Source organism: Leuresthes tenuis, unplaced genomic scaffold, assembly GCF_036924035.1.
Source record: "Leuresthes tenuis unplaced genomic scaffold, fLeuTen1.0.hap1 SCAF_8, whole genome shotgun sequence".
Taxonomy (NCBI): Eukaryota; Metazoa; Chordata; class Actinopteri; order Atheriniformes; family Atherinopsidae; genus Leuresthes; species Leuresthes tenuis.
This window is the reverse complement of record NW_027325362.1, coordinates 12269057-12296769: the sequence shown is the minus strand read 5'-3', so window position 1 is coordinate 12296769 and position 27713 is coordinate 12269057. Positions and strand designations below refer to the sequence as shown.

Here is a 27713-nt window from a genome sequence, read left to right as displayed (position 1 = left end):
GCGTTTCACGCCGTTACCTGCCTGCATCCTACACCCCGTTTCTATGTGTTGGACTGTCTCGGAGGCCTCTCTGCACAGCCTACAACAGGAGTCCTGTCTGGTGTGGTAGACCCCAGCCTCTATTGCTCTTGTGCTCAGGGAATGTTCTTGAGCTGCCATGATTAGTACCTCAATACTAAATATATATATTAAACTAAATATATATATATTTAGTTTCAACAGTGGGAATACTGCAGTGTAAACACATTAATTTCAGCCCATTTAGCCCTTGACGTGACTGTAGTTAGTGAAACATGCACAAGGTGTTCTCCTTGTAAGAGTCATAGTAGTTTAATGCAAAAACCTACACAGAAACAAACTAAGTGTGACAATCGCGCAAACTGGAATTGGAATTGACGAGAAAATGTCTCCTCACGTTTCAGAAGTCCCTATTTTAGTGAGCTAAGAAGGCTTTTTGGGCGGTCTTTTCTCAACATGGGTGGAGCGCACAGTCAGGAAATGATGAGAAGAGGCGCTTTTCACAGTGTGTGTGAAACTGGCCCCGAGTTGTTCAGGCTGCTTTCACCGGATGGCCCGCCACATGAACTTCACCGTCATGAACTTTCACCGACACTATGCACAGGTAAGGTTATCTATTTTATCTTCACGATGCAGCCTGTATCTCTGAATTTGTAGGCTGGCTGGCAGTAGCCTAACATCTGCTACTAAACATGCTGTAATGTCGCCTAAATTATGTAAGACGTCTCTCCGGTGGGCACTTTCTGAGCTGCCCTCAGTTGTTGTGAAGCTTCACACAGAACCCGACAACACAATGGTCCGTTTGTTAGCTTTACCAGGCTGTCGGGTGACTCGTTACTCTGGAAAACTGTTTGTCTGCCGCGCCACATTCCCCTCGTTACGAGCGGCTCTATATTTTGTTGCTAAGACAACAGAGGAGCTGGCCCTTGGCATCTCTACGTCACTGTACCGGGACACAGCGACGTCACATTGGGATAACCCAAACACCCTGGAATACATATTCATTCTTAAATAAAAACTTTAAACGAAGCTATCTGCTTATGTACTCCGTTTTATAGAAAAAACCCCACTTGTCCTGTCAAAGTGATGTAATTTTCAGCAGAAGATATTCTTTGATATGTTATAACAGATTCTTGGGATTTATGTCCCAGCTGACCCTGGCGTTTTTCTTAAAACTTTCAGAATTTGTCATACAGAGTACGTTTTGTTGAAAATACTTTGTGTGTGTGGGCTTACTTCTATGTATGTGGTATTTCAAAGCTGTACTGTAACATTGTTGTGCAATTTCATTGGCAGTTCAGCTCGAGTAGGGAGTTTGACGACTCCCTCCAGTTTGGAAGTCGGTCCTTATGTATATAAATGTTTGGTAAATCTTTTGGAGAGTAGTTTTTGTTTCACTATTCTGTGACAACATGAAATCTTAAGGAATTAAGAATCTCCAACTCAGGCCTCTTGTCTGATTCATTGTTTGTTTGGACGGAGGGATCCATGTAAGTGTTGGAAAGCTTCCCAGAGAGTAAGTCATGGGAAGTTTCCCTGATTTTCTGGCCTCACGTCCTCCATTACTGCTGTCATTTTCAAGCCTTAGTCTAACAGAGAACAGCTCATCATCTCCTGATGTTACTGTGAGCTCATGAGATGCAGGCGTTCTTCCCTTTTCTTGTGTGCCCAAGAAACTCCCATGTTTAGCGCATTTTATTACTTTATTTTCAGCATTATAGTGATGATAGTTTGAGTGTTATAGCACATCCTCTCCGGAACATTCCTGTTAGGTTTTTGCATTTAGCTTCAAGCAGTTCTCTATTTTTTCATCACAACCTGAGACACCAGCGCGGGGTTTGAATTCAAGTTTAGGTTTGAAACATAAGCAAGAGACTGATGTAATTTCCTCTTTTGCACACTATATTGCATTACTTTTTGGTTATCTGATGACGTCCAGGAAGGACGATAATAAGTCGGCGTGTTTTCAACATTGTTTTTGAAGAAACCAAAGTTCTGTAGGATAAAATGCTAGCAGGATGTGAATGTTAGAAGGCACAATGTGCGGTAACTGAATAGGTTGTAAGAGGTGGGCGATACTCTGCTACAGGGTTCAATCTTCCTTCCTCCTGTGCTGCAAACTCTGATAGCGGACAAGTGCGTCACTCAGCACACTGCCTCTATATTTAGAGGTACAGTCTGTGCTTGTTGCAGTGGGTGGTGCACTTTTTTTTTTTTTTTTTTTAAATAACTGAATTTTATATTTACATTGTAAACATTGTTTTTGTCTCAGGGTCTGATCTGCAGCTGTCTTGAGGTTCTTGGTCGTGTATGCTAGCAACCAGCTGAGGATGCAGGGAGCCATTGCACGGGTGTGCATGGTGGTGGCCGCTGCCATATTAAACCATCCCTTGCTCTTCCCTCAAGAAAACACCACACTCCCGGAGCAGGACGAGGAGCTAATGGCTCGCATGCGGGAGCACGAGGAGAGGCTGGAAATGGAGCAAGCCAAGCTGGAGAAAGAGCTCTCGCAGTTGGATTCCAAGCAGGAGGAAACCGGCTCTGATGAAGGTTATAGTTGGTACTTTTGGAGCGCTGTGTCTTTTGTGATCTTCTTCGCCATCGAGATGAGCAGGGTTGATCCCGCTGATACAGAAATCCGCCCAGTTGAGGAGGAAGATGTCATGTCAGAGAGCGGATCCATCAGCCCCAGAACGATGGCACTAGACAAGGATATCCTGAGGAACTTCTGTGATAAATGCACCTACAGTTCAGGCCATGAAAACTGGAGGGTGAGGGAGTTTGTCGAGGGTTTCGCTGATGACTTGCTGGAGTCGCTCCGGAGCATGTGTGACAGGGAGGCAGACATGGAAGTCGGGGACTTTGTAGGGATTGGAAGCATGTTTGAGTCTTGGACAGTGTGCAAGCCACTCATGTGTGACCTTATAGTGCCTTTCTCTCCCCCAGATCCACACTCTTTTCAGTATCATCTGTGGTGCAGCCCTTCCAGTGATTTACCTCCGGACATGCAGGGCTGCGGCAAGATAAAGGTGACCAGGTTTGGGGAGACTGAAGAGGGCTGCCTCTGCGGCTCTGCTAACCTGGGAGAGGACATGCTTTGTCTGTTGCACAGCAGGAATGATGCAACCAAAGTGAGCCACACTCCTGATGAACTGCTCTGCTCCAAGAACACACACTTCTTGGCCAAAGATCAAGTCATGAGGTGGTTTCAGATCTCCGTAACCAAAGCATGGGGATGCATCTCTCACAAATACGACTTTGAGGTCACTTTCCGTAAACTTGACGCTGCTGGTGCTCTGAAGATCCGATTCCGCTCAGGGAAAGTCATCGTCCTGAACATCATCCCGGTGGTTCAGTTGGACGATACAGACGCTTATTTTGTCTCACACTTTCCATCCGATTGTGACAGTTGCCCGGACCCATACTGGCATCTCTCCTTGGCCGTCTATGAGAGGAATTTGCTTAAATATTTTGCCAAATGCCTACCACAAAATTCCTGTCATTTACACTGCATCCAGATTGTTACTTTCCTACACAGAAAGCAGTCTGGGCTGACGGGAAAAAGTGCCCTCACGAGCTACCACTTAAAGACTGCTCTATTGCACTTGCTGCTGAGCAAAAGGACCAGCGCATGGGGAGCCGAGAGTTTGGAGCTCAGGCTTCAGGATGTACTCAGCTTCCTGCAGAGGAGCCTTTATGAGAAGAGACTCCATCATGCTCTTATTGGGAACTGTAAAGTGCCAGAGGAAGTCCAAGTTCCTGAGATAATTCGCAAAGCAGAGCCCATCAATCTGTTCAGGCCGCTGGTGTTGCAGAGGGAGCTTTATGCAGCAACAGTAAGACATTTCCAGGAGATGTTGAGAAATGCTACTGTGCTCATACAAGAATACACACCTTACTTATCAAATGGAGGTTTACGCCACAGCCCGGATGAAAGTCTCTGAGCGCTGGCTTCGCTCTGAGTCAGTTACTTCTTTTATCAGTGTTCATAGAAATGATAATTAGGGAGCAGCTGTTGTTTCGGTTTAGGCTGATATCTAGACTTTCAGTGGTTTTGCTGTAGTCGCTTCATTTTTGGCCAAACAAGTTTTACCATTTGAGAAAAGGATCCAACTCTTTTGTACATGAGGGATGATGCTTTTACTAATACCTCTGGGACTGAACTGGTCCAAACGGGGACCACTAAACAGTACAGTAGCAGTTGTTTCTCCATTCAAAATCTGACGGCAGCTATTGAAAGTTGATTTAATCGTTTGTTAGAACTTTTCCTTTACCTTTTTTGTTATTGTTAGATCTATGGCCGACTCCAGTTCATTAAATTGGACTGCCCTATGTATTCTGCAGGTGAAATGTGTCATTTTCATGTGTTTTTAAACACGAACAGAAATTCAGGTTCAGGCCAGACATAAGTTTTATTTTTCCCTACAGTCCATCATGTGACAAAGATAACTGAAAACACACCAAGTTCAAGGATTATTTTATTTAATTCCGTTTCTGACATTTGAAACTTTCCACTGATACAGATAAAAAATATCTCTTACATATCAAACAAAGACTTTTTTTTTCTTCCCTAAATGTCCATTTTCATTACAGAATTTTAGAGATCTGACTCAACATGAATATAATTAGGATGGTTGAGGGCATTTGGTCAGTATTTTCTACAGGCCATAGTCATAGTCTGGCTTCCCATCAGCGACAGTCTTATAAAAGGCTTTGTAGGTGTCTGCACTGAACATGGTGGCTTTAACAGTCGGGTCCTCCAGCATGCGCTCTGTCCACTTCTTCAGCTCAGGTGTGTGGTCTAAGGGGCTGAAATGACAAAGGGAATAGAATAATTCATGGAACAAATCGCATATTTTGCTCAAGTGAAAAGAAGTAAAGAAAACTGCTGGTGCTGACAGCAAAAAAATTACTCAAATGTTATTACACTTGTGTTACTCAAGATCGGGAATATAGCAGTTGCAGACCATGTCAGGACTTTTTGTATCTTTCCACGGGTAAATTCTCAGAAATGCATCATCTTGTTAGGCATTCATTTGGTCATTGGAACTTGCAAGCCAGCTGACAACTTCTAACAACCGAATGAGAACCTGAAAACGGCCGATTCCAACAAGGAAAATTATCAATGGTCAGCTAATTTCCATTGTGCACCATCTGCAATCTTATTAAAGAGTTTCAGGTAAAACGAAACAAAAAAATCTTGGTGCAGAAAGCGAAGGGGAAAAGAAATCCCAACCTGACCTGCAGAAAGCAGCTGACTCGGGACTCCTTGAAGGAAAGTGTCAGTGTCTGAAATGTTATAAGCAACCTCTGGAAAAGTCAGTCATTTTGAAAACAAGTGCTGTGGACACAGGGGCTTAACTCTTCTGCCACAATCATGTAGAAATGGAAGGGCAAAAAAGAAGTAGCTAAAGACCGTTCGGCCCATTATTCGTCCTCGGGGTGGAAATGTTCAGCTTTGGTAACGTGTAGCAGCCAGCTGCATGAGAGGGACAGGCTCCAGAGAATAAAAAAGAAACATCAAATTTACAAAAAAGTTTCAGTTCTACAACAAGACAGTGACCAGGTGCACATGCAAGTAATATCCTACTATTATTTGAAATATGACAATATCTCTAAATTAGTATAGATCAGAGATAGCATATTCCTATTGGATGTTAAAAATGGAGAATTGTGGACTTTTTTTTTTTAAGTGTCTTTTTTATGGAATATTCAGATATCAACATAGCCAGCAATTTGCAAAAGTTTTTTTTTTTTTTTTTTTTTAAATTGCAGGTCAAGGGACATGGCCTCTTACACACTTAATGTCAACACTGCATTGTCTGCCAGCAGTCACTAGGATTGGGTGCATATGCACGTCCAAAATAAAAGCTGACGCTCAAGTGGTTGCCATCACAGTCCCTTGAATTGAACACGATAGAAAACCCGAGCAGATACTGCTTGTTTGCACAATAGTGTACCAGTTTCTCAGAACTTGAAGTGATGCACAGGGAAGAATGAGTGAACATTTCCAAATCAAGAGCAGAGACACTCTTAGTGGATTCATTTTTTGAGGAATGGTTATTTCTTGGATTGTAGTGACTTGTTCCAGATGTCATGACAGTGCAGCTGTTCCGGTGATGTTCCCTGCTCTTGACTTGCTTGTTTCTACCTTCTTATTTGTATAGTTTGTTCTTCTTGAATGACCTCAAGTGTATTGAACTGCTTCCTGAAATAAAACATATTTATTTCTTGATATCCTCAGAGTATCACTCACTTTTTAAGCTCCAAGAGCTCAAGCCTCTCAAAAAATGGCCACATCATGTAGTCGATCATCGTGACAGAATCACCAGCAAAGAACTTCGTCTTCTTTTTAATCAGATCCTGAAAAATTCCCAATGAAATCATCAGAATACTGTACACACTCCAGGTACAGCCACACATACAGCTTTACCAGACATCACACTGTATGTCTGGTGTCTGTTAAAAGAAACTTTGCAACCTGCCTCATTTAATTTGGCAAACTTCTCTTTCAGCTCAGCTTCCGGTCCGGAGACATCCTCCCCACTCCTCCTCCCTGCTATGATCTTGTAGTAGTGTGGCGTCAACTGCAACAAAAGAGTGATTTTTGTTTGGTCGGAAAGACAAAAACAAAACAAAACCACAAGATCTAGATTCAAATTTTCATGCAACATACTTTGGAAAAGTGCTCCAGCATCATTTTCTGTTGAGCTTTGCCAAAAGGAGAGGACGGAAGCAGCTTCTTCTCAGGGTACACTTCCTCCAGGTACTCGCAGGTGATGGGAGACTCGTATATGATTTCACCAGCAGGTGTCTCCAGAGCTGGGACAAGCCCAAGAGGGTTTTTCTCAAGGAACCACTCAGGTTTGTCTTTCAGGTTGATGTTGATGATGTCGTGCCTGAAACACAAAGGTTGGTTCAGTCATTTTTCTACGCAAGGATTACAGGTGCTTCAAGTTTTGGTATCAGAGATGGTACGTTTAAATTTGTTCAAAATAAAAAGCTTTTTTTACTTGATCCCTTTGGCGTTAAGCACCAATCTGGTCCTCTGGGCAAAAGGGCAGAATCGCATGCTGTAAAGCCTGATGCAGTCCTTGGGGACTGGACCTGGCAGAGAACTTCCTGGAAAGATAAATACATCAAATTGTTCATGACACACCATGTTGGCTTGAAAAAGAAACAAACAAAAAAAACCTCTACAAAACATATTTTGTTCATATGATGAATGATTAGAGTTATAATTATTCTACAACTCTACTTGAAAAGAACTCATGATATGTTGGAACAAATCAAGTCAATTGTAATAAGATAATTCTTAATCATAAAGACTTTGTTGCATCACTTTGCTGCAACAGTTCAGTTCTGTTTGACAGCACAACTTCTAGCGACATGTCCTTTCAACCCTTTAAGCTTTTACAATCACAGTTTAGTTACAACATTCCCTGTAGTGACACAAAGATTTTCACTTAATGAGTGACTCATAATACCATCAAAGTGGTTGCAAACACTTTCTCATGACAGCACCATGCATTAAAATGGAGCGCTTTACCCAAGTAGTTCAAGAAGTTCTCTACTTGAGTATCTCCAATAGTTGTGTTCCTGCCGTTTGAATGTAAAATGTTTTTCCCTCCAACATCTTATTCAATATTTTAACTGATAATATTTTATGGGCTTTTGGCAAATATTTTGACCACGTCACCTTTTCTAAATATTTATAAGCAAACAAACAAAAAAAAAATGAAATAACCATCAAAAGACTGACTAATATGTAATGACTGTGCCTCAATTCCATCGAACATACTACTTTCGTTGCATGACAAATGCCACACATGGTAATAATACAATAAGCGGTCTTTCGAATGAAATACTTTCCTACTTATCATAAGTGGTGCTACATTCTCAGCGCTTTTATTACGTTTCTATCCATTTAATACAGCGTATTAAAAATTTCACAAAGCTTCTTATTTCTTTTCCACCAATGATAAGTTCTTAATGTTAGAAAAGGAGTTCAATATTGTTTGCAATGCTCTGGTGGTCTCAATTTAAAGCTTAATGGGGTGGTACGAAGAAGATACTTGAAAACCATAACGTTGCAAAACCACACCATTGTTTTCGTCCTTACATGTCGTAATAACCCAAGGCGGAAGAAATACATGAGAAGTTAAAAACATTCTGCAAGTTATTTGCCATACTTTAATGGTACACAATTATTAACTTCGCTTACGAAAATGTTACGGAAATGAAAATACATTGTGCTAATCGTAGCATAATCGTAGTAAAAAGAAATGATAGGGAAAAAGCCAATTAGACAGTTTTTCATTTAGCCGAGTCTTACCTTTGGCGAAGCACTTTTCAGTGGACATGTTTACGCTTCAGATAGTACCTACTATGGCACAAACGGAGATGAAATAACCTAGAAGGTTGGAGTGCACAAGGAAATTTGGACGTACAATTTATTCTAAATGCTACTTCCGGTGTGGGTGTGTCACAAAGTATCAGCCAATGGATTAAACAGAAGGTTTCTTGGGAGTATTGTGGTTACTATGGATACGAAAAGACTCGCCCGTCCGTTTTTTTCTGTTGCGTTCTTGAAAAATATCTGTAAACTGCATCTAGCTACATTTACACCTCAAAATGGAGGAAATTGGAAGTTTAGAAATCAAGTAAGTTAGCGATTTCTTGTGTATTATTTTGATTTCAGCACAACTCTTATACACAGGCAGTAATCCATAGATGTTCAATATTATTTTCCCTACCAGATGGATCCAGGGTTTTACGAACAAGAAAATCGAATTTGTGGGTAATAAAACAGTATGCTACACCTGCGGGAATCATATCTGTTTCCTGAACCTGGAAACTAAAACGCAAAGTGTGTTTCGGGCTCCTGCCCGAGACATTGGTGCATTGACAGCTAATGGCAACATTGGGATTTTTGCTTTCTCTGAGCAAAAGCTGTCCCCATCTATATTTGTGTACATTTTCCCAGAGCTTCAGTTAAAGAACGAATTAAAAGGTAGGAAGCTTCAGTCATGATTATGTGATTTTCTCACAAATATTCCATGTAGTCACCGTTAATGATGTTTTTGCAGGAACAGCACAACTGGACTACACATCTCTGGCATTAAGTGATGGTGGTCCTTATTTGGGCTGTTGCTCTTCTCTTCCCGACTACACTATCACAGTGTGGTAAGCCACTGAAAGCCATACACTAGTGTATCTTACACAATGTTTATTCATGGAGGCCAGCTTGTGTAATTAAGTGTGTGATGCAGGAACTGGGAAAATGCGGAGCCAATTTGTACACATCCACAAGCTGGAACGGATGTCATTTCTCTGGTGTTCAACCCTTTGAACTGGCTCCAGCTTTGTGCTTTAGGCACAACATCTCTCACTGTCTGGCATATTGAGAAGAGTGTCAGCTTTCATGTCCTGAAACCCAGGTAAAGGGCACACAAAATCTACATTATTATATGGACATGATGTCTTCTTTGGGAATTTTAGTGGAAATTTGAACTCTATAATATTAAATCGTTTCCTTTCTAAAAAAGGAAAATCAATAAACTCTAAATGCATTGGTGATTGACAGGGCACGTAGACCCCACGTGTATCATGTGTTATTAGGTTATTTTTCGTTTGTTTATTTGTCATGTAGAGTAATACAGCTTCCAGCAACTGATGGCTCCTTTGTTGAGAGATGTCCACCCACGCCTCACAATCTCAGCAACAAACTGCCCTATTATGTACCAGGGGTGCCTCCATCAGCAATCTCAGGGCTCAGAGGAGAAACAGCTCCGGGCGTTATGGTAGTGTCTCATTATTATGTGTAAACAAATAAGGCCCTTTAACAATATATTATTCGTTTGTTCTGGTGATTTATCTAAAAAACAAAATGTAAATCTTTCCCAACTCTACATGTGGAGACTACACTCTCCGCGAGAACCACTGTGACTCCTTCCGCCATCTGTTGGACGGCCACATCAGAGCTCTATGTGGGCTGTGCAGAGGGCTTCCTGCTCCTCGTTGATCCCGAGAGCCTCTCTGTCGCTGTCCTGTTCAACCCCACAAGTAAGCTTACATGTAAACAAGGACACCAGGAAGTGGCAGAGATATGAAAGTCACTGAAAACTCATGTTCTACCACATGTCAATTGTCTAATCATATTTGACAGTTGAAGACGTTGTCCTTTTTGTTTCACTTCTGTTCAGCTGCTGATGCCAACCCTGAACTCAGACAGTGCAACTTTCAAGCTTTTACCCTTAGTAGAAACGGTCTCTTCGTGGTAGGAAAGGTACATTCCCAGGCACCTGCCACCACCACACTGCTTCAGGCATTTGCATCCTCGGTTAAAAGCGCTTTAAAATACTGTTGTGTTGCAGGAGAGTGCCGTACACTGTCTGCAGATCAAAGGCACTCAGATCACCGTCACACAAACATGGAAGTTAGAAAGGCCTGTCATAACTGTGATGGAGTCCCCTGACAATGAAACATTACTTCTGTCTTCCAATACGGTAAGTATTTAAATGTGTTGCATTGAATACAAGGTACTGGTGAGAAAAAGCTAAATCTAAGGTGCCTCTTGTTCCTCAGGGGCAGATCTACATACTCAACCCAACCCTGTCAGACAGCACTGAAAAGGTCCTGGATGTTCAAAGTAGCAACTTTTTGACAGCTGCTCCAATGCACACTGAAAGGAACACATGTGTGGTAAAGTATTCGCATTGCTCCGGAATTAAAGTGTCCTGTGACTGCATGTGTTATTTAAGTCACCAAACAAAAATGTCTGGGTTTTTACTGGTTGCAGTCACTGAGAGACTCTGGAGAATTACAACTATGGTCCTCAGATGGCACCTGTCTCGGGTCCCTGTGTCTTCAAGCCGAGGTCAGATTGTCAACACATAGAGCAAATATTCTATACAGGAGAAATTACTTTAAGATAGTTAAACATTTACATTTATTGGAGCAGAAGTGAACTTAAACCGTGTAAAAACATAAATATGTGTCTGTTTAGGTAACAAGTCTGGCCTGCTGTCCTATGGCACATTATGCAGCCGTTGGAACAGCTTCAGGAGACGTCTTCTTCATTGACCTGAACAAGGAGGAGCAGCCTCGTCTGGTGCACCAGGTTCATCTCTACCACACTGCCGTGGATCACTTAGTGCAAGTAGCCCTCATCCCTGCAGCACCATGGAGTCTCAGTTCAACACTGACTCGTGACAAAATTTCATCATGCATTTATGAACAAGCAGCACAAAGGAAAACTGTTGTTCCAGGTCAGAATAGTAAATGAAGGTGTCCTTTTACAGTTTTGATCAAGAGGGGCACTACCTTCTCACCAGTGGCTCAGATTTACATGTCTTTGTACTGAATGCAAAGCCATCTATGAGGTTTTCAGTCATAGGATACACAGGTGAATATTCTTTTTTTACTCGTTTCAACGACTCATATGCTACTGTGCTTTGTTAGAAACTAAATCACCACTTATATTAACACAAAGGTCAGCAATGGTTACTCGATTTATAAAAGAATAAGACAACCAATTAAATAAAAGTCTTATGACATGTGGATTCCTTTTCCAGATGTTCCTGGACGCATTTTGTCACTTTCAACTCAGTGTCTCAGGGACCTCGAAGAGGTGAAAGTCCTTGTATTATGTGCTGATCATGAGAAGAAAAATGAGGATGGTAGCCAGCTCACAGTGCTCTCCCTGCCTGCCAGAAGCCTTACAGGTACAACACTGATAGTCTATGTATTCCCCATTTATTGTCAAGATCGTTAAAGGGAATTTTAAATTGAAAATGCTTTTTTTTTTTTTTTAAACCGCACTGGTTGAACAGAAGCTAATATTTTGCTGTGTCACAACAGTCTAATTGGAAATATGTCCAAGAGGCAAGATGAGGATCTCAAATCTAACACATTAGTCACAAAATCATGAGGCATGACTTTGCAGATTTAGTCCACAGCCTACACAGGAGGAATGACTAAGCACTTGCACAAGATTTGCAAGCTGATTCATTTGAATGACTAAACAAATTCAAGCTAACTCAAAGTTTTCTTTCATGTTTATGAATGAAAACCCTCTACATGAGTTAAATAATTCTGTAGTGGTGTTTAATACAGTTTTAGCATTTTACTGGGCCTCTACAACTTCAGTTGAAATGTCTTTACAGTGGACTTCATGTTTGTTTAAGTCAAGTCAAGTCAAGTCAAATTTATTTGTATAGCACTTTTCATGTACAAAACAATTCAAAGTGCTTTACATGAAATAAAAGCATTGCAGCGGGGAGTGGAAGAAGCATTAAAAACACGTAAAAGAATATAAAAACAAAGAAATAAAAGAATTAAAATTAATTTAAAATAATCAAAAACAAGCAACAGTTTAGATAAATTAAAAGATACCGTGCAGTATTCATGCACAGACACACGAGAAAAGAAATGTTTTTAACCTGGATTTAAAAATGTCTACATTTGGTGACAGTTTAATCTCCACTGGCAGTTTGTGCCACTTGTTTGCAGCAGAACAGCTAAATGCTGCTTCTCCATGTTTAGTCTGGACTCTGGACTAAACCAGCTGTGTCCTTGGACCTAAGAGCTCTGCTGGGTTTATATTCTCTGAACATATCACAGATGTATTTTGGGCCTAAACTGTTCTGGGATTTGTAAACCATCAGTAGGCTTTTAAAATCTATTCTGTTACTGACTGGAAGCCAGTGTAAAGATTTTAAAACCGGTGTGATGTGTTCAGATCTCTCAGTCCTTGTTAAAACTCTAGCAGCAGCGTTCTGGATGAGCTGCAGATGTTTAATGCTTTTTGGGAAGTCCAGTTAAAAGACCATTACAGAGTCTACTGGAGATGAATGCATGGATGAGTTTCTCCTGTTTTTTTGGGAGAGAAAACCTTTAATTCTGTTGATGTTCTGAATTGGTAAAAAGCTGCCTTGGTGACAGCTTTGATTAAGTGATTAAAGCTGTTTAAAATGACACTTTTTAAGAAAAGAAAATATCTTTTTTTTTATGTTTACATACGAATCACGAATAAAAAAGAATATGACTAGCATGACTTGGCACTTTGGAGGAACACACTCCCTTTTTAAACTGCATCTTTAAAAACTGATAAGTCTGTTGAAGTATGTGCAAACACAAAAAGTGAGGGTGTGCCAAAGTGAATTACACCACACAGAAGTTGGGCAACAGGAAATATTAACCCTAGTGTGTTTTAAGGTCAACATAGCATGCAGCAAAGCTGATAAGTGCTTAAAAACACCAGTGATCATGCATATAATTATTATTCATGTGTATTTGAACGTTTATAGAAAAATACGATCCAGAACATTTATTCTCCAAACAAACTTGCCAAGATCAGCTTCTAGAGAGGCAGTTCATCTGCTTCTCATCAGATGTTACCATGTACCTCTGCTGTCCTGCAGGTCCAGATTCTGTAGACCGTCATGGCCGTCTGTCTGCTCACGTCCTCAAAGTGTTCACATACAAAGTGCCTCGTCCACTCACATCCTGCGTTCTTGGAGTCAATGAAGTCTTTGCGTACTGCCACAGAAATAAGACGATTCAGCGATTTCAGCTGCCTAAGGTTTTATATTCTCTTCCTTCTTGTATAAAGTCACAATCATTAACATACTAGGAAACCATTGTCTCTCACTTTGCTTTGTCTTCTCAGGATACAGACAGTGTCTCGAGTCAAAGGGTGCTCCAGTTAAAGCCAGAGCAGGAAGTGAAGGGTCACCCGCTGGGCCCTGTCTCTCTTTCTCTGTCTCCTCACTGCTTATGGTTGGCCTCTGTAGGCCGAGATGGCTTACTGCGCATTAGAAAAACTGCTTCCATGGTGAATGCTTATTCTGGTTCTTTTTTTTGTTTTTAATTTTTTTGTTAACAATCTTAATCAGTTCATCATAATCACTGTGTCACACACTTTATCACCACACCCTTAAATATGCCCATGCCATAGTTCCAAGAGAGTAGATGGAAAAGGAAAAGTCATCTAATTTCCTGTGGTGTGATTCACGATGCTGTTTCTGCTTCTGCAGGAGCAGTACACGGAGCTGCAGTGTCACTCATGCCGTCTCGGTGGAGTTCGGAGTGTGTCCTTCTCTGCAGATGGTCGCACACTTCTCACTGTTGGCTACAGCGATGGCTCTCTTGTGTGCAGTCACCTCAGGTAAAGCGCTCCATCATGCTTACATAATACACAGCTGTCAACAGCAGAGGGAACTGTTGCTCACAGTAGTGTGTTGCACCTGCAGTTTGATGTAGAGTGAACACTGGTCTTCGCCCTACTTTCACAAGCCGTGGGGAACAAAGGTAAACAAATACGACTGAAAGTCCAGTGGGTGGCACTTTGAGGTTCCAGGGGAACCATGACCGCATTGTGTAAGAAAACAAAGATCTAATAAAATTCACATCTTCCCTCTGAATAACATCCCACACACATTCCACATCTGCCTCCTCCCCGCCTGCTCTCACAGGCTTTTAGGCTTTAGGTTTTAGGTTTTTAAAGCTAAAAAAAGTTCATTTTAAAAACCAATCCGACATCGCTGCTATTTAGAAAATTCCAGGAATTGTTTGTTTTTTTGTTGGTTTCCTGTGTTTCTAATCTACTGGTTTACAGTGTTATGTGAATTAAAATGATATATTTGGTGAGGCACTATTTGAATCTTAGCAATAAATTCCATGAAAATTTCCCCGTTACCACATTTCTGTTTGAACAAATGAACGTGGAGCTGAGAGCTACTGATGGGAAAAGAAAAACTCCCTTCATGCATCGCTATTGTTGGCCCCTTAATTCGGACAAGTACGAAAAAGTACCTTCACATATTTATTGTACATTTTGTCTGCTTTTCTCTATATAGAATTAAAGGTGCGGATGCTAAAAAGGTTGATGCACCTACTCAGTATAGTCAGTCTGTGGCTCATTCCTTGAAGATCATATTCAACAGTGAAAACCCCTTCCTCATTGATTTGCCTGCATGGGGCCAAGGGTCTCCAGGTGACAGTGAAAAAACAGATGGAAGTGAGGTAAAAAAAAGTCTCTGCTGTCTCATTCTGTCGTTCTGTAAATAAATATGACATAACAACACATAAACAATGCTGTATTTATTTTTCTGCTCTTAAATACCTAACAGTATCCTTCAACTATAGCAAATGCTCGTTTAATTTAGTAAACCTGCCCAAAACTGAATTATCTATGTACGTTGTAATGTACTTTCAGTGCTATTAGTTGTTCTGAGGTCTAGTCACACCCCACTGCTACTATGATAGAGAGAAAAAAAACACAGTAAAAAAAAAAAAACCTTCAAAGCTCAACGAATTCCTTAATTATTGTTATTATGGAATTATTTCCATGTGTCCGTAACACTCTGTAGGTCAGCGGTGGAGCATGTGTGGATGTGACGGAGCAGGATGAGAGTTACAGTAGCCTGCTGCGGGCCCCACCCTCACACCCAACATGGCTGGAATGCAGGCGACAAGCGGTCAGTAATGAGCTTTGATATTTGTGGCTGCGGCATGAGACGGGGATGTTGTTATTTGCGTATAGACGTTTCTCTTGTTTCACGGTGATGTTGCAGAATAAGGACTGCGAAAGCTCCCTTTCTACTTGTGTGTGGAATCTAGTTCTGAAAAAAAAACGCGTTGTTTTTGGCACGCGGTGGCTTCATGCTTGATTTATTTACATTCAGCGTGAGATAAGGAAGCAATTAGCAATTTGTGCATTGCCACAAGTATTTGTAGAAATGTGTCAGAATGTCTGATAAAGATCAACATCACGCAAACATGTTGCCGTATGTGTTGACCCATGCTAAAAGAACATAATCCAGCCTGCTTTCCCACCAGAATGAATCCTTTCATAGCAGATTAATTATGATCCCTGTTTGTTTGCTCTTTTTTTATATATATTTTTAATAAGTGAAGTTTGGCAAAGGTGCTGTGATTCCTAAAAATGAGACTTTCAGACTGTCCACTTGTATATTGTCAGCAGGTTGTAAAAGAAGACAACAAGCAATATTTCGAGACAAAGAAAATCATGAAGGAAACCGTCAGAGAGTTACGTGACACCGTGAGTGGATTTTCTGATATTTGTTCATTATTTCAACCCGTTCACATGGGGGCACTCCTGGGTTCTTGAGCAGGAAAAGGTAACCGGTAAGGTAACAGAGATAAAAGTCCGCCTTAAGTTGGTTTTACCTATTGGCATTTAACTTTAATTGAACAAATAAGTTGCATTTATACTTGAGTCGTGTAAAACACAGGGAGAGGCGTTAAAACATTTGGTTCCCACGCTTTCAGATCCAGAAGATGCTCCGTGAAAACGAGAACCTCCCAGAAGAACATTTCAATCTGGATGTGGAGGAGCAGAAGAGATTTGAGGCCATGGTGGAGCAGGAAGTCGCGAAGGTACTGCAGACACATGCAGGCGTGAATGCAATCAATCTTATATAGCGCCTCGAAGCGACCCTTCTTCTTCTCTCTCTGCGCAGGTGAGAGCAGAAATCGAACAGGAAATTGTGGAGAAATGCTACCTCCATGATGTCCTAAAGAGAGAATGCTGGGATTCTGTTATGGTCAAAGGCCGAGCCATCAAGGTAAGATGGCTTAGAAGCTGGTTCTAAATGAGTGAAATATTTTCTTAGTTTGTTAATCGGCTCTGAATCACTCGTGGCTGTCTACCACAGGCCTTTCACTCTGAACTGGCAGTGCAGAACTTCCCTCAGAAGGAGCGAACAGAGAAAGAGCTGGAGGACCTCCACAGAGTTCAGAATATAAGGAATTTTGAAAAGGCTGCCTGCACCGTAAGCAAAACTGCTGGTTTAGGTCTTGACACAGCAAATCGCAGCACATGTGAGGAGTTAATAGCAATTAAATCCTGTGTTTACCGTTTTGAATGAGAAACAGAAATGCAGCAGTGCAATGTTTTCTGAAAGCTGTGGCAATGCAGCCACTTTTTTCCACTATCTGGAAGTACATTTTATGGCAAACCATTCAAGTCAAAACAAGTTTACTGCAGGAAAATAATTTGATGCTCAGTTCTTCATCTGCCCTTTTACTGCTGTGAGTTTTTGAAATGCTTGAACACAAGCCAGTCCAGCAGTGTCGAAACCTTTCAAGATTTATAGCTGTGTGGCTAAAGTAAGTTGCTGCAATACTTTCCTTCAGTACAATGTCCTTTTCATAAAGTTTAGAATCTTCCAGCCATAGATTCAGTGCTCGTGTTTTAGTCAACACGCTTGTAATCTCCTGTCTTTAACCTGCAGCTGAGCAGCCTGAAGAAAAGCACGCAAAAGGAAGAGCAGGGGGAGGAAGGCCATGGGGCAGAGAGTGCTACACTGACAGGAAGCTTCTCAGCTCAGTTAGGATATTCAAATCCTGATGTCTATGATCAGTTCATTCTTCAAACCTCAGAGCAGAGGATCACCCAGATAATTCTGCTACAGGTGAGAACCAAAAGTGTAATTATGATGCAGTTAGAATCTGCTGTGCTTTTCTAAACCAGGGCCCAAAACACACACTAAATGAAAGTAAAAATAAAACTGAGTTCTGACTCCATAATTCACGGTTATGCCATCATAATTATTGCGTCTTTCGCTTATGCCCAAATGCAGGATGTGATTTATCGCATCAAGACGGCTTTCAATACTGAGTTTGAAGCCCTGCATCAGTTAAAGGTGCAGGAGCTCAGACGCATCAGGGACAGGAACAAACACATCAGGGAGATCATGATGGATCTGGACATGAATCAGGAGCTGTGGGAACCCAGCCTGACCGACGGCGAGTGGCCAGAGAGGCTTCTCACTGTGGACAACTCTGAGGTCACTGTGCTCATGTCCCGTCCAACCAGTTCACCTAAAGTTCAATAAACAAAGCATGTGTGCATGTTGAGCTACTTTGCGGTTTGCTTGTTTGTTTGTTTTTGCACTGAAATGTGAGGCAGTATGTGATTATCATCCCGAGATATCGCCTTTGTTCCACTTTAGATTAAAGCAGAGAAGTACCTCACCCCGGAGCAGCAAAAGGAGGAGGAGAGGAGGAAGTTGGAGAAGCAGAGTCGCCTTGCTGCCCAAGTATGCTCCTATGATAACTGCTTTTTCTTTTCTTTCAGTCTCGGTCACCATTAGTAAATTCTTCAAATAGTTTCAAATACAAGTAGCATCTTTATGATTGTCACTGACATCAGTGAGAGAGCAAAAGTCTCTGTTAAAAGCAATAGAATACATGTCTTATATGTAATATGTCTTCTACACATGAAGGCGTGAATAAAAGTAGGTCAGTGTTTTGTACTGATGGGTTTTTGTCTTTCTGTTGCAGGGGGATGACATCAGAGAAAGGGCTTTGGATGACATGATGGAAGGAGAGCTTGAAGTAAAAAAAGTGGACATCTTGAAAATGGTAAAAAATGATAATGACGTTCCTCTATTAGCACCTGATTGTTGTAATAGGTTAATCTAAAGTAGTAATAATAATAATAATTGTGGAACTGCAGATATTGATGGTATAGCTATTAGATCTTTGAATATCCAGGTCAAAAGGCTTGAAAAGGTCTGCAAAAATAAATCGCTGTAAAATAGAGTTGTACTCATAGAAATCATTTAATTGATCGGTCAACAAAAAATAATTAATTTGGTAATTAATGATGCCATTCATCAGAGGCAATATCGAACAATCTTTTGTTTCAGTATCCTGTGCTATTATATTAATGTGGACATCACTACACTTTAGCACCTCTGTCCAAGCTGTAGTTAAACGTTGTTGTTTTGCTTTTTCCCACAGTGCTTAGGTATTTCATAGAATTTGTTAAACTGTTCACTGAGAAGACAAACTGAAGATTAATCGAAAATGAAAACTCACATTAATGTGAACCCCGGTGCCAATACTTTTTCTTAAATTTTGGTTGAGGTACGTCTATAATGCAATCAGTCACATCATGTGTCAGTAGAAAAGATGTGATGCACACAAATGGCACTGATGACCCACTTATAGTGTTAATTCTTCAAACTTTTCTTCTATTTTAAGCTAATGATGTCAAGTCCCCCCCCACTCCCCTTTTTTTTCTCTTTTTTAATTTGAATTCTTTTCTCGGCTGTGTCGCCTAAATTAGACAAGTCAGCATGACGAGGACTTAGCTTCTATTGAATTTACTCCGCAGGAAATACCTCTGCCTGAGTTTGTTTTGAGCAAACCTAACATTCACTGGAGTGAAGAGGAGAAAAAGGTCTTCAAAGAGTATGAAAATAAAACCAAAGACCTCAACGAGGAGAAGGAGCAATACAAAAGGGTATCACAGACGATGCATTCAAAGATATTTGAGTTTACCATCATCATTATTATTAATGACATCATTTTGGTGATCAGTATAAATTATCTCTGAGCCCTTATTTATGCCTCCCATATTGCAGTCACTGGAAATTGAAATGAAAAGACTGCAGGAATCCACCAAAGATGCAACCGAGAGGTTTGATGAGAGAGTGACAACGCTGTTGGAGAAGAAAGTTAAATGTACAGTCGCTATATACCAGGTACACACACACACACACACACGGCTAACTCCGCTAAGGGCCTTCTCTCATTGAAAATACCGTTTCATGTTATTTTTGGTTGAATTACAGGAAGAGCTCAAGATTGCCTATCTTGTTGATTCAGTGATCACAGAAGAGAAGATGAGAAATCACGAGGTGGAGCTCAGGCTCAAACTTGAAAAGACGTTGACATACAAGGTCAGAAAACTTGGCCTCAATTACTGCCAATCTCGGAATGTAAGAGCAACGACGGCAGCGTTTGCGATAACTCTGACCGTGTTCCCATTGCCCAGGCGTGTTTTCAGAGAGTGAAAATGTGCAGAGCAAATACCTGCGAGGCTCCAAGATAGGCGGATCCTATTTCCAGTACCGCTGTCATCTTATTGACATTCATTTATCTCACAGGGTGAAACTGGGGCGGAGGTGAAGAGACACGAAGACGAGGTCCTACGGTTTCACGAGGAGTATGACAGCATTGTCACTCACGACAAAGTAGGCCAGCTGATACAATAGTGCAAAAAATCATGACTGTAATGATTGTGCGTAAGATTTGATATAAACAGTGTTTCCCAAGGTTCTTGACAAAGACTTCAGGAAGGAGTTTTTTGATGTACCAAATCATCTGGTTGATAACCTCTACAGGTTGTTCAAACGTAGACCCAGGTTTGTCATTCTTATCATTCAACAAGTTTTTCCATCACGCAGCAGTTTTTGAAGAAGATATATATATATATGTTCTTTTATGCCTCAGGGTTCAAAAGATAAGGACCCAGACCAACAACGTAACCAACTTGTCGAGAGAGCATCGTCTGTGCAGCTCTCTGGCCCCAGATGCAATCAACCAAATGCTCAAGGCCATGGAGGAGCTGGATGCTCCAGAGAACATGCCAGAGGTCCTGAATCCGTCCGTCTGGGAGAGATTCTGTGTCATACGCAGAGCAAAAGTACAGAGTGAACAAAAGGTAAGAAAACAAAAAGGTTAAAGATTACAAATGACAGAGATCCTATTCCCCTCTGATTGGACAGGATGACTGTAATTCTCAGCAGCCCAGCTATTAAACAGATTTAGGAATCGTCATAGTTTTGCATGTATTTTGTTCTGTTTGTACAGTTTTCCACTTAGCTTTGGGTATATCCTTTGCAGCTAAAAACAAAAGCTTTGACTCTTGCCGAGATGCAAGCATTCCTGCAGAGGAGGAGAGATGAAGATAACGCTGTCCAGCAAGAAATTAGAAACATCTCTGAAGCACTTGAGAGGTACGACTCTAACGTTGTTCATTAACCCTCTGAATACAAGCATTCATAATTAAAAGCAAAGCCACAGTTCATATATGTATTCTTTAGGAGATTTATAATGGCCTTTTGTCAAAAGTTGTCGGTCTTAATGAATTGTGTTAGACCTGATTTTGTCAAAATATCACAGTAAGACTATACAACAGCACCCTTTTCCACAATGAATGTACGCATCCACTTACATTGACCTTTTTCTGTGCGTGGAGTGACTCACTCACTCTGTCTGCTGCTTTGTTGGTGGTAAAATCCAATAACCTTTGAAGCATTACCATAAGACAAATTATACAGTAAACAGCCTGAGAGCTCACACTAGAACACACCCAAGCCCAAGCTCCCAACACCAGTCTGAAAGAGTGTTATTTGGCTGGTAATTATATTCTTAAATACTTGAACGTATCTCATCTGCACAGGACAGTTGGTACTGATCCCTGGTGTTGACACAATCCTGTTGCCAATTATACATTGAGTAGGCCCTAGTTGTTAGAATACAGGCAGGTTTATAGTCCAGTCAAAGATTACATCTGTCCCTTCCTCTGTCTTTTGTTTAAATTTTAGAGGTTTGAAATATTTCTGATATTGGCCACTTTTCACCAGAATTAAAAGGTTTATTTTACTCATGGCAGAAACACTGATGGAGACTTTAATGACAGTTCGAAAATCAGAATGTCCAACTTCTGGCTGGCAAAACATTAAAGAGCGCCTGTGAAAGGCCAGATTTCCTAGTCTTCTTTCTCAAATATATGACCAAAAAAAAAAAAAAAGATTGAAAGTACTGTTGATAACAAAGCAACAGAAAATTTGGTTTAACCAATTTCCAAAGTGAATGCACAGTGAATGCATCATGATCCGAGAGACTGACATAGAAATCCACAGCTGAAATGTGACATTCTCACTGAATGAGATCTTTAATTGTGAAACAAAAGTGCAGCAATTGTCCTGTAAATGTCTCTATAAAGGAATGATACTTTTAACGGTCTCTTCCACCGTAGTCTGCATAAGAAGAAGAACCGTCACCTGAAAAACACCATGGTCCAGGTCATACTCAAACAGGGACAGGTGGAGGTGTCCACCATAGATCTGACAGCTGACACCGTAGAAACCGACTTCATCCTTTACCACAGGAGTGTGGTGGACAAGCTCAGAGGAATCATCAGGGTAAGTCCCTGTGACCAGACACACAGATGCTCCTCATTCTTCTCAATCAAAACGTAAAAACAGCATTACAAGATGATTTTCTTCTTCATAAAAGTGCCACAATGAGCACAAATTCAAGCAATAATCATCTATATGATCAGAGTCTTGCAGGAGAGAAGGTGGCCTCAATGGAGGGGCGCAAAGAAATTCGTAAGAGCATAATCCAGCTGGAGTGGGAGCACAAGGTGATGAAGAACAAGATAGAGGACTTCAACGACAAGATGAGGGGCATCAAGATGTTACGACTCTCAGAGGATCAACAGGATATGACTGTAATCGGGTTTCTAAGATATTATGGCTTTTTGATAATTACTCACCGTGAATATTTCTGACACGATAAAATATCTGTGAGAACTTTCAGAAAGTTCTGCATCAGCTTTGAACGACGTGAAATCTCTCCATTTGAAGCGAAAAGTCCATCCTGCTAGCGTGTCTTGCCAAACTTCTGTGTGTGATATCAGGGTGGGTGTTCTGGTTTTGGCAGCGTCAGTGTTTTGCCAACAAGAACATTAGACAATCTTTTGTAGGAGAGTCACACCTTGTTCGTGTTGCCTCTCCACCCTTTTTTTCTTTTGTACATTTATGCCTCTAAGCCTCTGTTTAATTGATTCCGTTCGAACATCTTTTGTCACGTTTAAGCAGTCAAATTTAAAAGAAAAACAAATGGCTTCTGATTTATTTGGCTGCAGTTCATTCATTTCCTCAAAATATAAAGCTTTATGAAAAAAAATGTTTCATGAGATAAAGGTGAAGGGGTCGAGAAAATAAAATACAGGTCACCCGAGTCATCTGTTGATGTGTGTTTGTGCTGTAGGCTGGTATGCTAGCTCTCTCTGGAGGGCATTATGCCAGTTTCCTTTGGCAAAAGGTTCAGGTATCCCTGCTGTGGCAAGGCTTCCTAGCATTGTTTAAGCCCCAAAAACCTTGAGCGAGAAGAGCTTTGAATATAAATAAACCCAACACTGAGCGATCCAGAGCATTTTTATGATGATTACGGTGGTTTTGCCACGTTTGTTGTGGGATCCGTCATCACAAAATGCAGATCAGACTATTGAAAAAAAGAAAACTCTTGTTAGCTCAATATATTGCCGCCCCCCCCCCCTCCCCCCCCCCCCCCTCAGTTGTCTCTTCAATTGTTTTCTTTTACTTCCAGTGTCGCAGCAAGACGGATCAAAACAACTGCATGTCTGAGAAGGTTGCCCTTTTGGAGAAAAGTATAGCTTTGATGAAAAAGGTGACAGAACAGTGAAAATTGTGATCTCATCAGTGGGTTCTGTAATACTCTGAATACTCAGCTCACAAACGTTTGCTCAATTTTAGACTCATCAAAAGAGCATGCAGCAACGCATGAAAACGATTGAGAGGATCAACAAGAAGGCGGCCTTGAAGGCTGAGAAGAACGCTACCTTAGGAGAGCAGCTTCCCGATATGCATGTGACTGTGGCCGAGCTGAGACACATCTGTGAGGCAGCAGGTAGAAAAAAACAGTCATTTCAGCTCTAAATATACTACACCCTGCGAGGGGAGTTATCTTCCTCTTCTGGCTGATAATGCTGCTCTTTTGGTGTCTAGCTGCTGAGGAAAATGAGGCAGCTAAAAGAGGAGAGCGCTACCAGGAGATCGTTCAGAGGAGGGACTTGGAAGACTTTGCCCGAGCACAGTCGGAGAACATCGATGCCCTCTGGACAGAACTGGGGCATCTGACAGTGAGGAACTTCCCCTCACTTGATCAGCTGAAACACAACTGAGTGAAACCTGCCCCTCAACAGATATACCACAATTTTATTTAGATTTCTTAAGTTTAACAGAACATGACATGTACCTCTTTTGTGAAGAAGAACAGTGGCAACAACAAATAAAATAAATACTTCATGCAAAATATTTGAGATGCGATTTACTCCTTTTGCACGTTTCAAAAGTTATTATGACGCGGTGAAATCCTCCTCTGTGCGGTCGAAGTGCAGAATTTCGTCATCCAGGCCAAAGAGGTCAATCAGCTCGGACAGGTTGGCCTTTCGTCCATCTATAGGGACATCTGACTGAAGCTCATACATCGCAGCCTGAGCACAACTCCGCCACTTGTCGATCAAGGTCTGAAGCCGAGTTAAATCGTTCTAGGGAGGCATAAATATCACATTACCTTTTTCAATCCAGTTTATCAAAAGTGAATCTTATTACAGTTTAGATGTGGTCGATACCTTGCTTCTGTACATTTTGACCATCTTGAGTCTGCGGAGAATTTCTGTTTTTTCCTTAACCTCCTTCTTTAGCTGTTGTGAAAACTCTTCTGGTTCGTGGACATGTCCAGAAAACGTGTCACTCCCTGATCTGACATCATTTCTGTTTGCATCAGCCCTGCGTGTGGTGCCTGGATGATTCCTGGTAGTCTCATGGGAGTCTCCCGAGACTTGCTGACCATCCTCCTCCACATCATCCACACAAAGGCGTTTGGCCACAGAGAGGGGCGAGATGAAGGAGCGCCGGGTTCTCTTAAGCCTCTCTCTCAGAGATGAGCTCAGCTTCGAAAGATGCTGTGGAACGACAGGGGAAATCAATTACAGGAAGCAAATGATCACAATTAGTCTTAGAGAGTGTATAAAATCAGCTGTTTGTAGTTTTGATTTGATATTCCGGTTTAAATCCCGGTAACTGACATATTTGATTCAGGCAAACAAAACTTACCTTTTCCACTTTAAACTCAGACGGGCTTGACTCGACTGAACCACAAGGTGAAGAATGCTCAGGTTTAATTTTGGCTGCTTTGGGAGTGATTTCCATCGGTCAAACCTGCGGGACTCTGTCTCATGTAGTTGTTGTTTTGCTGCAGACACAACTGTTTAAGAGGCAATATTAGCCTACAGTTACATTAGCTAGTCAACATGTCTAGAAGAAAACATTAAAAACACAAAAGTTTAACCAAAAAAGTACTGATAAAACTGTCTGTGGGTGCTGAAGAGTGGCCGACAGTTTCCACAAAATTGACGGCGAAGTTTGAAGGTTTTGTTTTTCCGTATTTTTGCGGTTCCGAGCCTCCAACGTCAGTGATTGGACAGAATTTCATCAGGTTTGACCGAGTTGCATCTCGGGAGCTGTTGTTTTTGCCAGGATTGATTCCAGGACAGGAGCAGAAGTTTAAAAGTTTATTCCTGTCGCGCTGTTTCTCAACCACACATTGTATTTACGCGGCTGCAACATATCTCACTTCACGCCTTTGTAAAGTTATATGCATGAACACTTTAGTGGCGCTTGAAATGAAACATAAGTAAATTTAAAGGTGTAAACAAAAGTAAAGGTGAAAACAATTTTTTTAAAAACTGATGAGATTTTGAGCCTCTTAACCTCCATATCATATTTTCTTCTACAATAGAAACAAGGAACTGAAAGTAAAAAATAAATAAAAAATGTGCAGAATAAATCTTTGAAGGCTGTCTTCTCTTGTCAAAAATGTCTTATGTCTATTCAGCAGCTCTTACATTCCAAGGTGTTTTACAGAGATTTGTTCATATCTCATTCATAGCCTGATTTACAGAATATCTTATTTTTGAAAACACAAAAATGAGCTTTTTGAATGTATGCTGATAAAATAGATCTAGATATTACCTAATTTGTATATTCAAGCATGAAACACCACAAAAACACCAATTTGTTTTTGTTTGGACATAAATGATTAATTGGGAAAGTTGTATGATGATACTGATTGAGATAAAGAAATGTTACCTTATTTGTATTTAAAAAAAATAAAAAGCTGGGACAGACACAAAAACCCCAAGTAAATGTTTAATTCTTATGAATTTTGGACAGAATAGAGAAACTTAACTACTCAAATGAGACATGAAGTAAAAAAAAAAAAGGAAAAGTGGTACTTTTATGGGCGTGTGGACACGTCTAGTGTTACATGTTGGCCTTGTTACTAGGGTTGAGTCATACTGTGATTCATCTCTTCTCATCAGCTGATTCATCTCCTTAAAGAGACTTATTTATAACACCCACAGTTTAAGATTCTTTTCACACTTGTGCGTGATATCTCCCTATTTTGTCACTGACTGGTGTGTCTCTGTAACCACGAAAAGAAAGGTGTAAAAATGTGAAATGGGGTTCTGGACTTGCCTGCCTGGACCTGAACATCAGCACTTGGCAGTGTGGTGCTACACACCCCAGGGAACTGGGTTTTTTTTTACATTTTATGTGGCTGAATCTTGTGAAGCTCAGAGTTGAATATAATTACTATGTGTGAGTCAGGAGGCCATTTGGTGTGCATTTTTTTCTTTTCTTTTCTTTTCTCTTTTTTTTCCAACCATGAAAATTTCACATTAAACACTTTGCTCTCTCCTCAGAAATATCTATGAAGGAACTGATAGGGGTTTATAGAATCTAGAGGCTATGTGAGACAGCAAGGGTGCCAGAACTTAAAAAAAAAAGCAGTTTGGCATTCGTGAGTGTACCTTCTTATCCCATGTTTGTGCAGATTACTTGTTCTCTTTAAGATACTCCCTTGGCTCAGCCTCATTAAATCTGGATAGTTTGGATAGTTTTGAAACATACTGGAGGATTAGAGACAATGAAGGAAACAAGTAACGAAGGAACCTCTTGTCTTTGTTTGGCTGAAAAGGTGGTTTGCGTTTTGCTCTAATAGGTTATTTTGATTTCCATAAGATACCTGCTACCATCATGCTGTGGTGTGGTGGCCCTGCAACTCATCTATTAACACCTTCTTTTTTTTTATCTTCCAAGTTTACATAAGCAACATAAAGGTCTATAAACTGCAGTTTATCATAAGACCTGTCTACAAGACACAGCCATAACATTACTAATAATAGCCTGCAGCACCTGCTTTAGATGATAATGTTTTTAAGAGGACGCATTCCTGACAAATGCAAACACGTGGGTAAAGACAACAGGCATGCCGTGGGCCCGGGGCTTTTAAGGCCACATGGAGTCTGTTGTGTTTTTTGGGTGGTTCTTTTTCCTCCCACAGCAGGCATGTTGACATGCCTCTGATGGAAAAGCACAGGTGTTGCTAATGTAGCAACTTATAGCTTCTTTTTGTGTGGGGCTCAGCTGTATGACTTATACTTGTCCTTCTCTCCTGTGAGATGGCAAAATGTTGGCTTTGGATAAGAGCTTGTAAATTGCGGCTTAAAAATAAAGTGGTTTCAAAATAACAGTTTGACATCTTGCCTGACGATTGTTGTGCCAGCTGGATAATCGTGGTCACTGAACATCTCTTAACCCCCCCACCCCCATGAGTCTTCTGTTATGGTAAGGGAGGTAAGTAGTTATGCTGACAACATCAATCAAAACTTGCAGTCCTTTCTCAAATATAATTTCTTTTAATTTAGGAAGAACAAACAAACGAAACAATGCCAAACGGTTGTGGTTTTTTTGTGATGAAGCTCTTTGTGCCAGTGTGGCCTCAGTGTTCCTTGTTAGTAAGTCTGGAACAGATTTTTTTAATTATATACTGTTTTTTTTTCTAAATGAGTCAATCATAAGTTCTACAACATGAGGAACAAAGGTCCATCACAACAAAGTTGGAGACATCCTTTTTTTTCTTTCTTGGTTATTTTCTGCTTGATAATGACCAACAAATAAAATCAGTTATCTTGTTTTGTGAACAAAATCAACTGAGAATTGGGTATAAAAAGAAATGTTATGCTCCCTCAAGGGCTTGCCCGCACTTTCTCACAG

At 40.8% G+C, this 27713-nt stretch overlaps 4 protein-coding genes across 4 annotated transcripts; 2 read left to right on the top strand and 2 right to left on the bottom strand.

The window, feature by feature from the left end:
- The first annotated feature begins 420 nt into the window (after window positions 1-420).
- On the top strand, window positions 421-4571 carry itprip (inositol 1,4,5-trisphosphate receptor interacting protein). The gene is made up of 2 exons (XM_072390870.1): window positions 421-622; window positions 2291-4571. Exon 2 carries the CDS (start codon window positions 2349-2351, stop codon window positions 3960-3962), a length of 1614 nt encoding a protein of 537 aa, XP_072246971.1. The 5' UTR covers window positions 421-622; window positions 2291-2348; the 3' UTR covers window positions 3963-4571.
- LOC140312965 (glutathione S-transferase omega-1-like) lies at window positions 4480-8499 on the bottom strand. The gene is made up of 6 exons (XM_072390871.1): window positions 8354-8499; window positions 7032-7140; window positions 6695-6917; window positions 6504-6605; window positions 6275-6381; window positions 4480-4827 (listed from the first exon to the last, which is right to left on the bottom strand). Exons 1-6 carry the CDS (start codon window positions 8379-8381, stop codon window positions 4677-4679), a joined length of 720 nt encoding a protein of 239 aa, XP_072246972.1. The 5' UTR covers window positions 8382-8499; the 3' UTR covers window positions 4480-4676.
- Window positions 8500-8652: 153 nt separating this feature from the next.
- cfap43 (cilia and flagella associated protein 43) lies at window positions 8653-23921 on the top strand. Its single transcript, XM_072391593.1, has 38 exons — window positions 8653-8681; window positions 8778-9031; window positions 9108-9204; window positions 9291-9458; window positions 9671-9821; window positions 9939-10083; window positions 10224-10306; window positions 10395-10526; window positions 10606-10722; window positions 10820-10897; window positions 11027-11175; window positions 11322-11425; window positions 11595-11744; window positions 13443-13603; window positions 13691-13855; window positions 14058-14188; window positions 14880-15045; window positions 15393-15500; window positions 16007-16084; window positions 16315-16422; window positions 16506-16610; window positions 16701-16817; window positions 17280-17459; window positions 17628-17834; window positions 18000-18086; window positions 18331-18411; window positions 19169-19297; window positions 19419-19538; window positions 19629-19736; window positions 19944-20030; window positions 20113-20201; window positions 20290-20500; window positions 20683-20795; window positions 21821-21986; window positions 22127-22297; window positions 23179-23259; window positions 23346-23499; window positions 23598-23921. The coding sequence occupies exons 1-38, from the start codon at window positions 8653-8655 to the stop codon at window positions 23771-23773; spliced, it is 4956 nt and encodes a 1651-aa protein (XP_072247694.1). The 3' UTR covers window positions 23774-23921.
- sfr1 (SWI5-dependent homologous recombination repair protein 1) lies at window positions 23917-25072 on the bottom strand. Its single transcript, XM_072390869.1, has 3 exons — window positions 24708-25072; window positions 24224-24556; window positions 23917-24139 (listed from the first exon to the last, which is right to left on the bottom strand). The coding sequence occupies exons 1-3, from the start codon at window positions 24801-24803 to the stop codon at window positions 23948-23950; spliced, it is 621 nt and encodes a 206-aa protein (XP_072246970.1). The 5' UTR covers window positions 24804-25072; the 3' UTR covers window positions 23917-23947.
- Window positions 25073-27713: the final 2641 nt, after the last annotated feature.

Coding starts and splice junctions, on each gene's coding strand:
- itprip (XM_072390870.1), top strand. CDS start 2,349: ATGCAGGGAGCCATTGCACGGGTGTGCATGGTGGTGGCCGCTGCCATA.
- LOC140312965 (XM_072390871.1), bottom strand. CDS start 8,381: ATGTCCACTGAAAAGTGCTTCGCCAAAG. Junction 6,606..6,694: donor TGCTGGAGCACTTTTCCAAA/GTATGTTGCATG, acceptor CTTTTGTTGCAG/TTGACGCCACACTACTACAA. Junction 6,382..6,503: donor AGTTTGCCAAATTAAATGAG/GCAGGTTGCAAA, acceptor GGAATTTTTCAG/GATCTGATTAAAAAGAAGAC.
- cfap43 (XM_072391593.1), top strand. CDS start 8,653: ATGGAGGAAATTGGAAGTTTAGAAATCAA. Junction 16,423..16,505: donor TGGAGCAGGAAGTCGCGAAG/GTACTGCAGACA, acceptor CTCTCTGCGCAG/GTGAGAGCAGAAATCGAACA. Junction 20,031..20,112: donor GCATTGTCACTCACGACAAA/GTAGGCCAGCTG, acceptor GTGTTTCCCAAG/GTTCTTGACAAAGACTTCAG.
- sfr1 (XM_072390869.1), bottom strand. CDS start 24,803: ATGGAAATCACTCCCAAAGCAGCCAAAATTAAACCTGAGCATTCTTCA. Junction 24,557..24,707: donor CTGAGTTTAAAGTGGAAAAG/GTAAGTTTTGTT, acceptor GTCGTTCCACAG/CATCTTTCGAAGCTGAGCTC. Junction 24,140..24,223: donor TCAAAATGTACAGAAGCAAG/GTATCGACCACA, acceptor ATGCCTCCCTAG/AACGATTTAACTCGGCTTCA.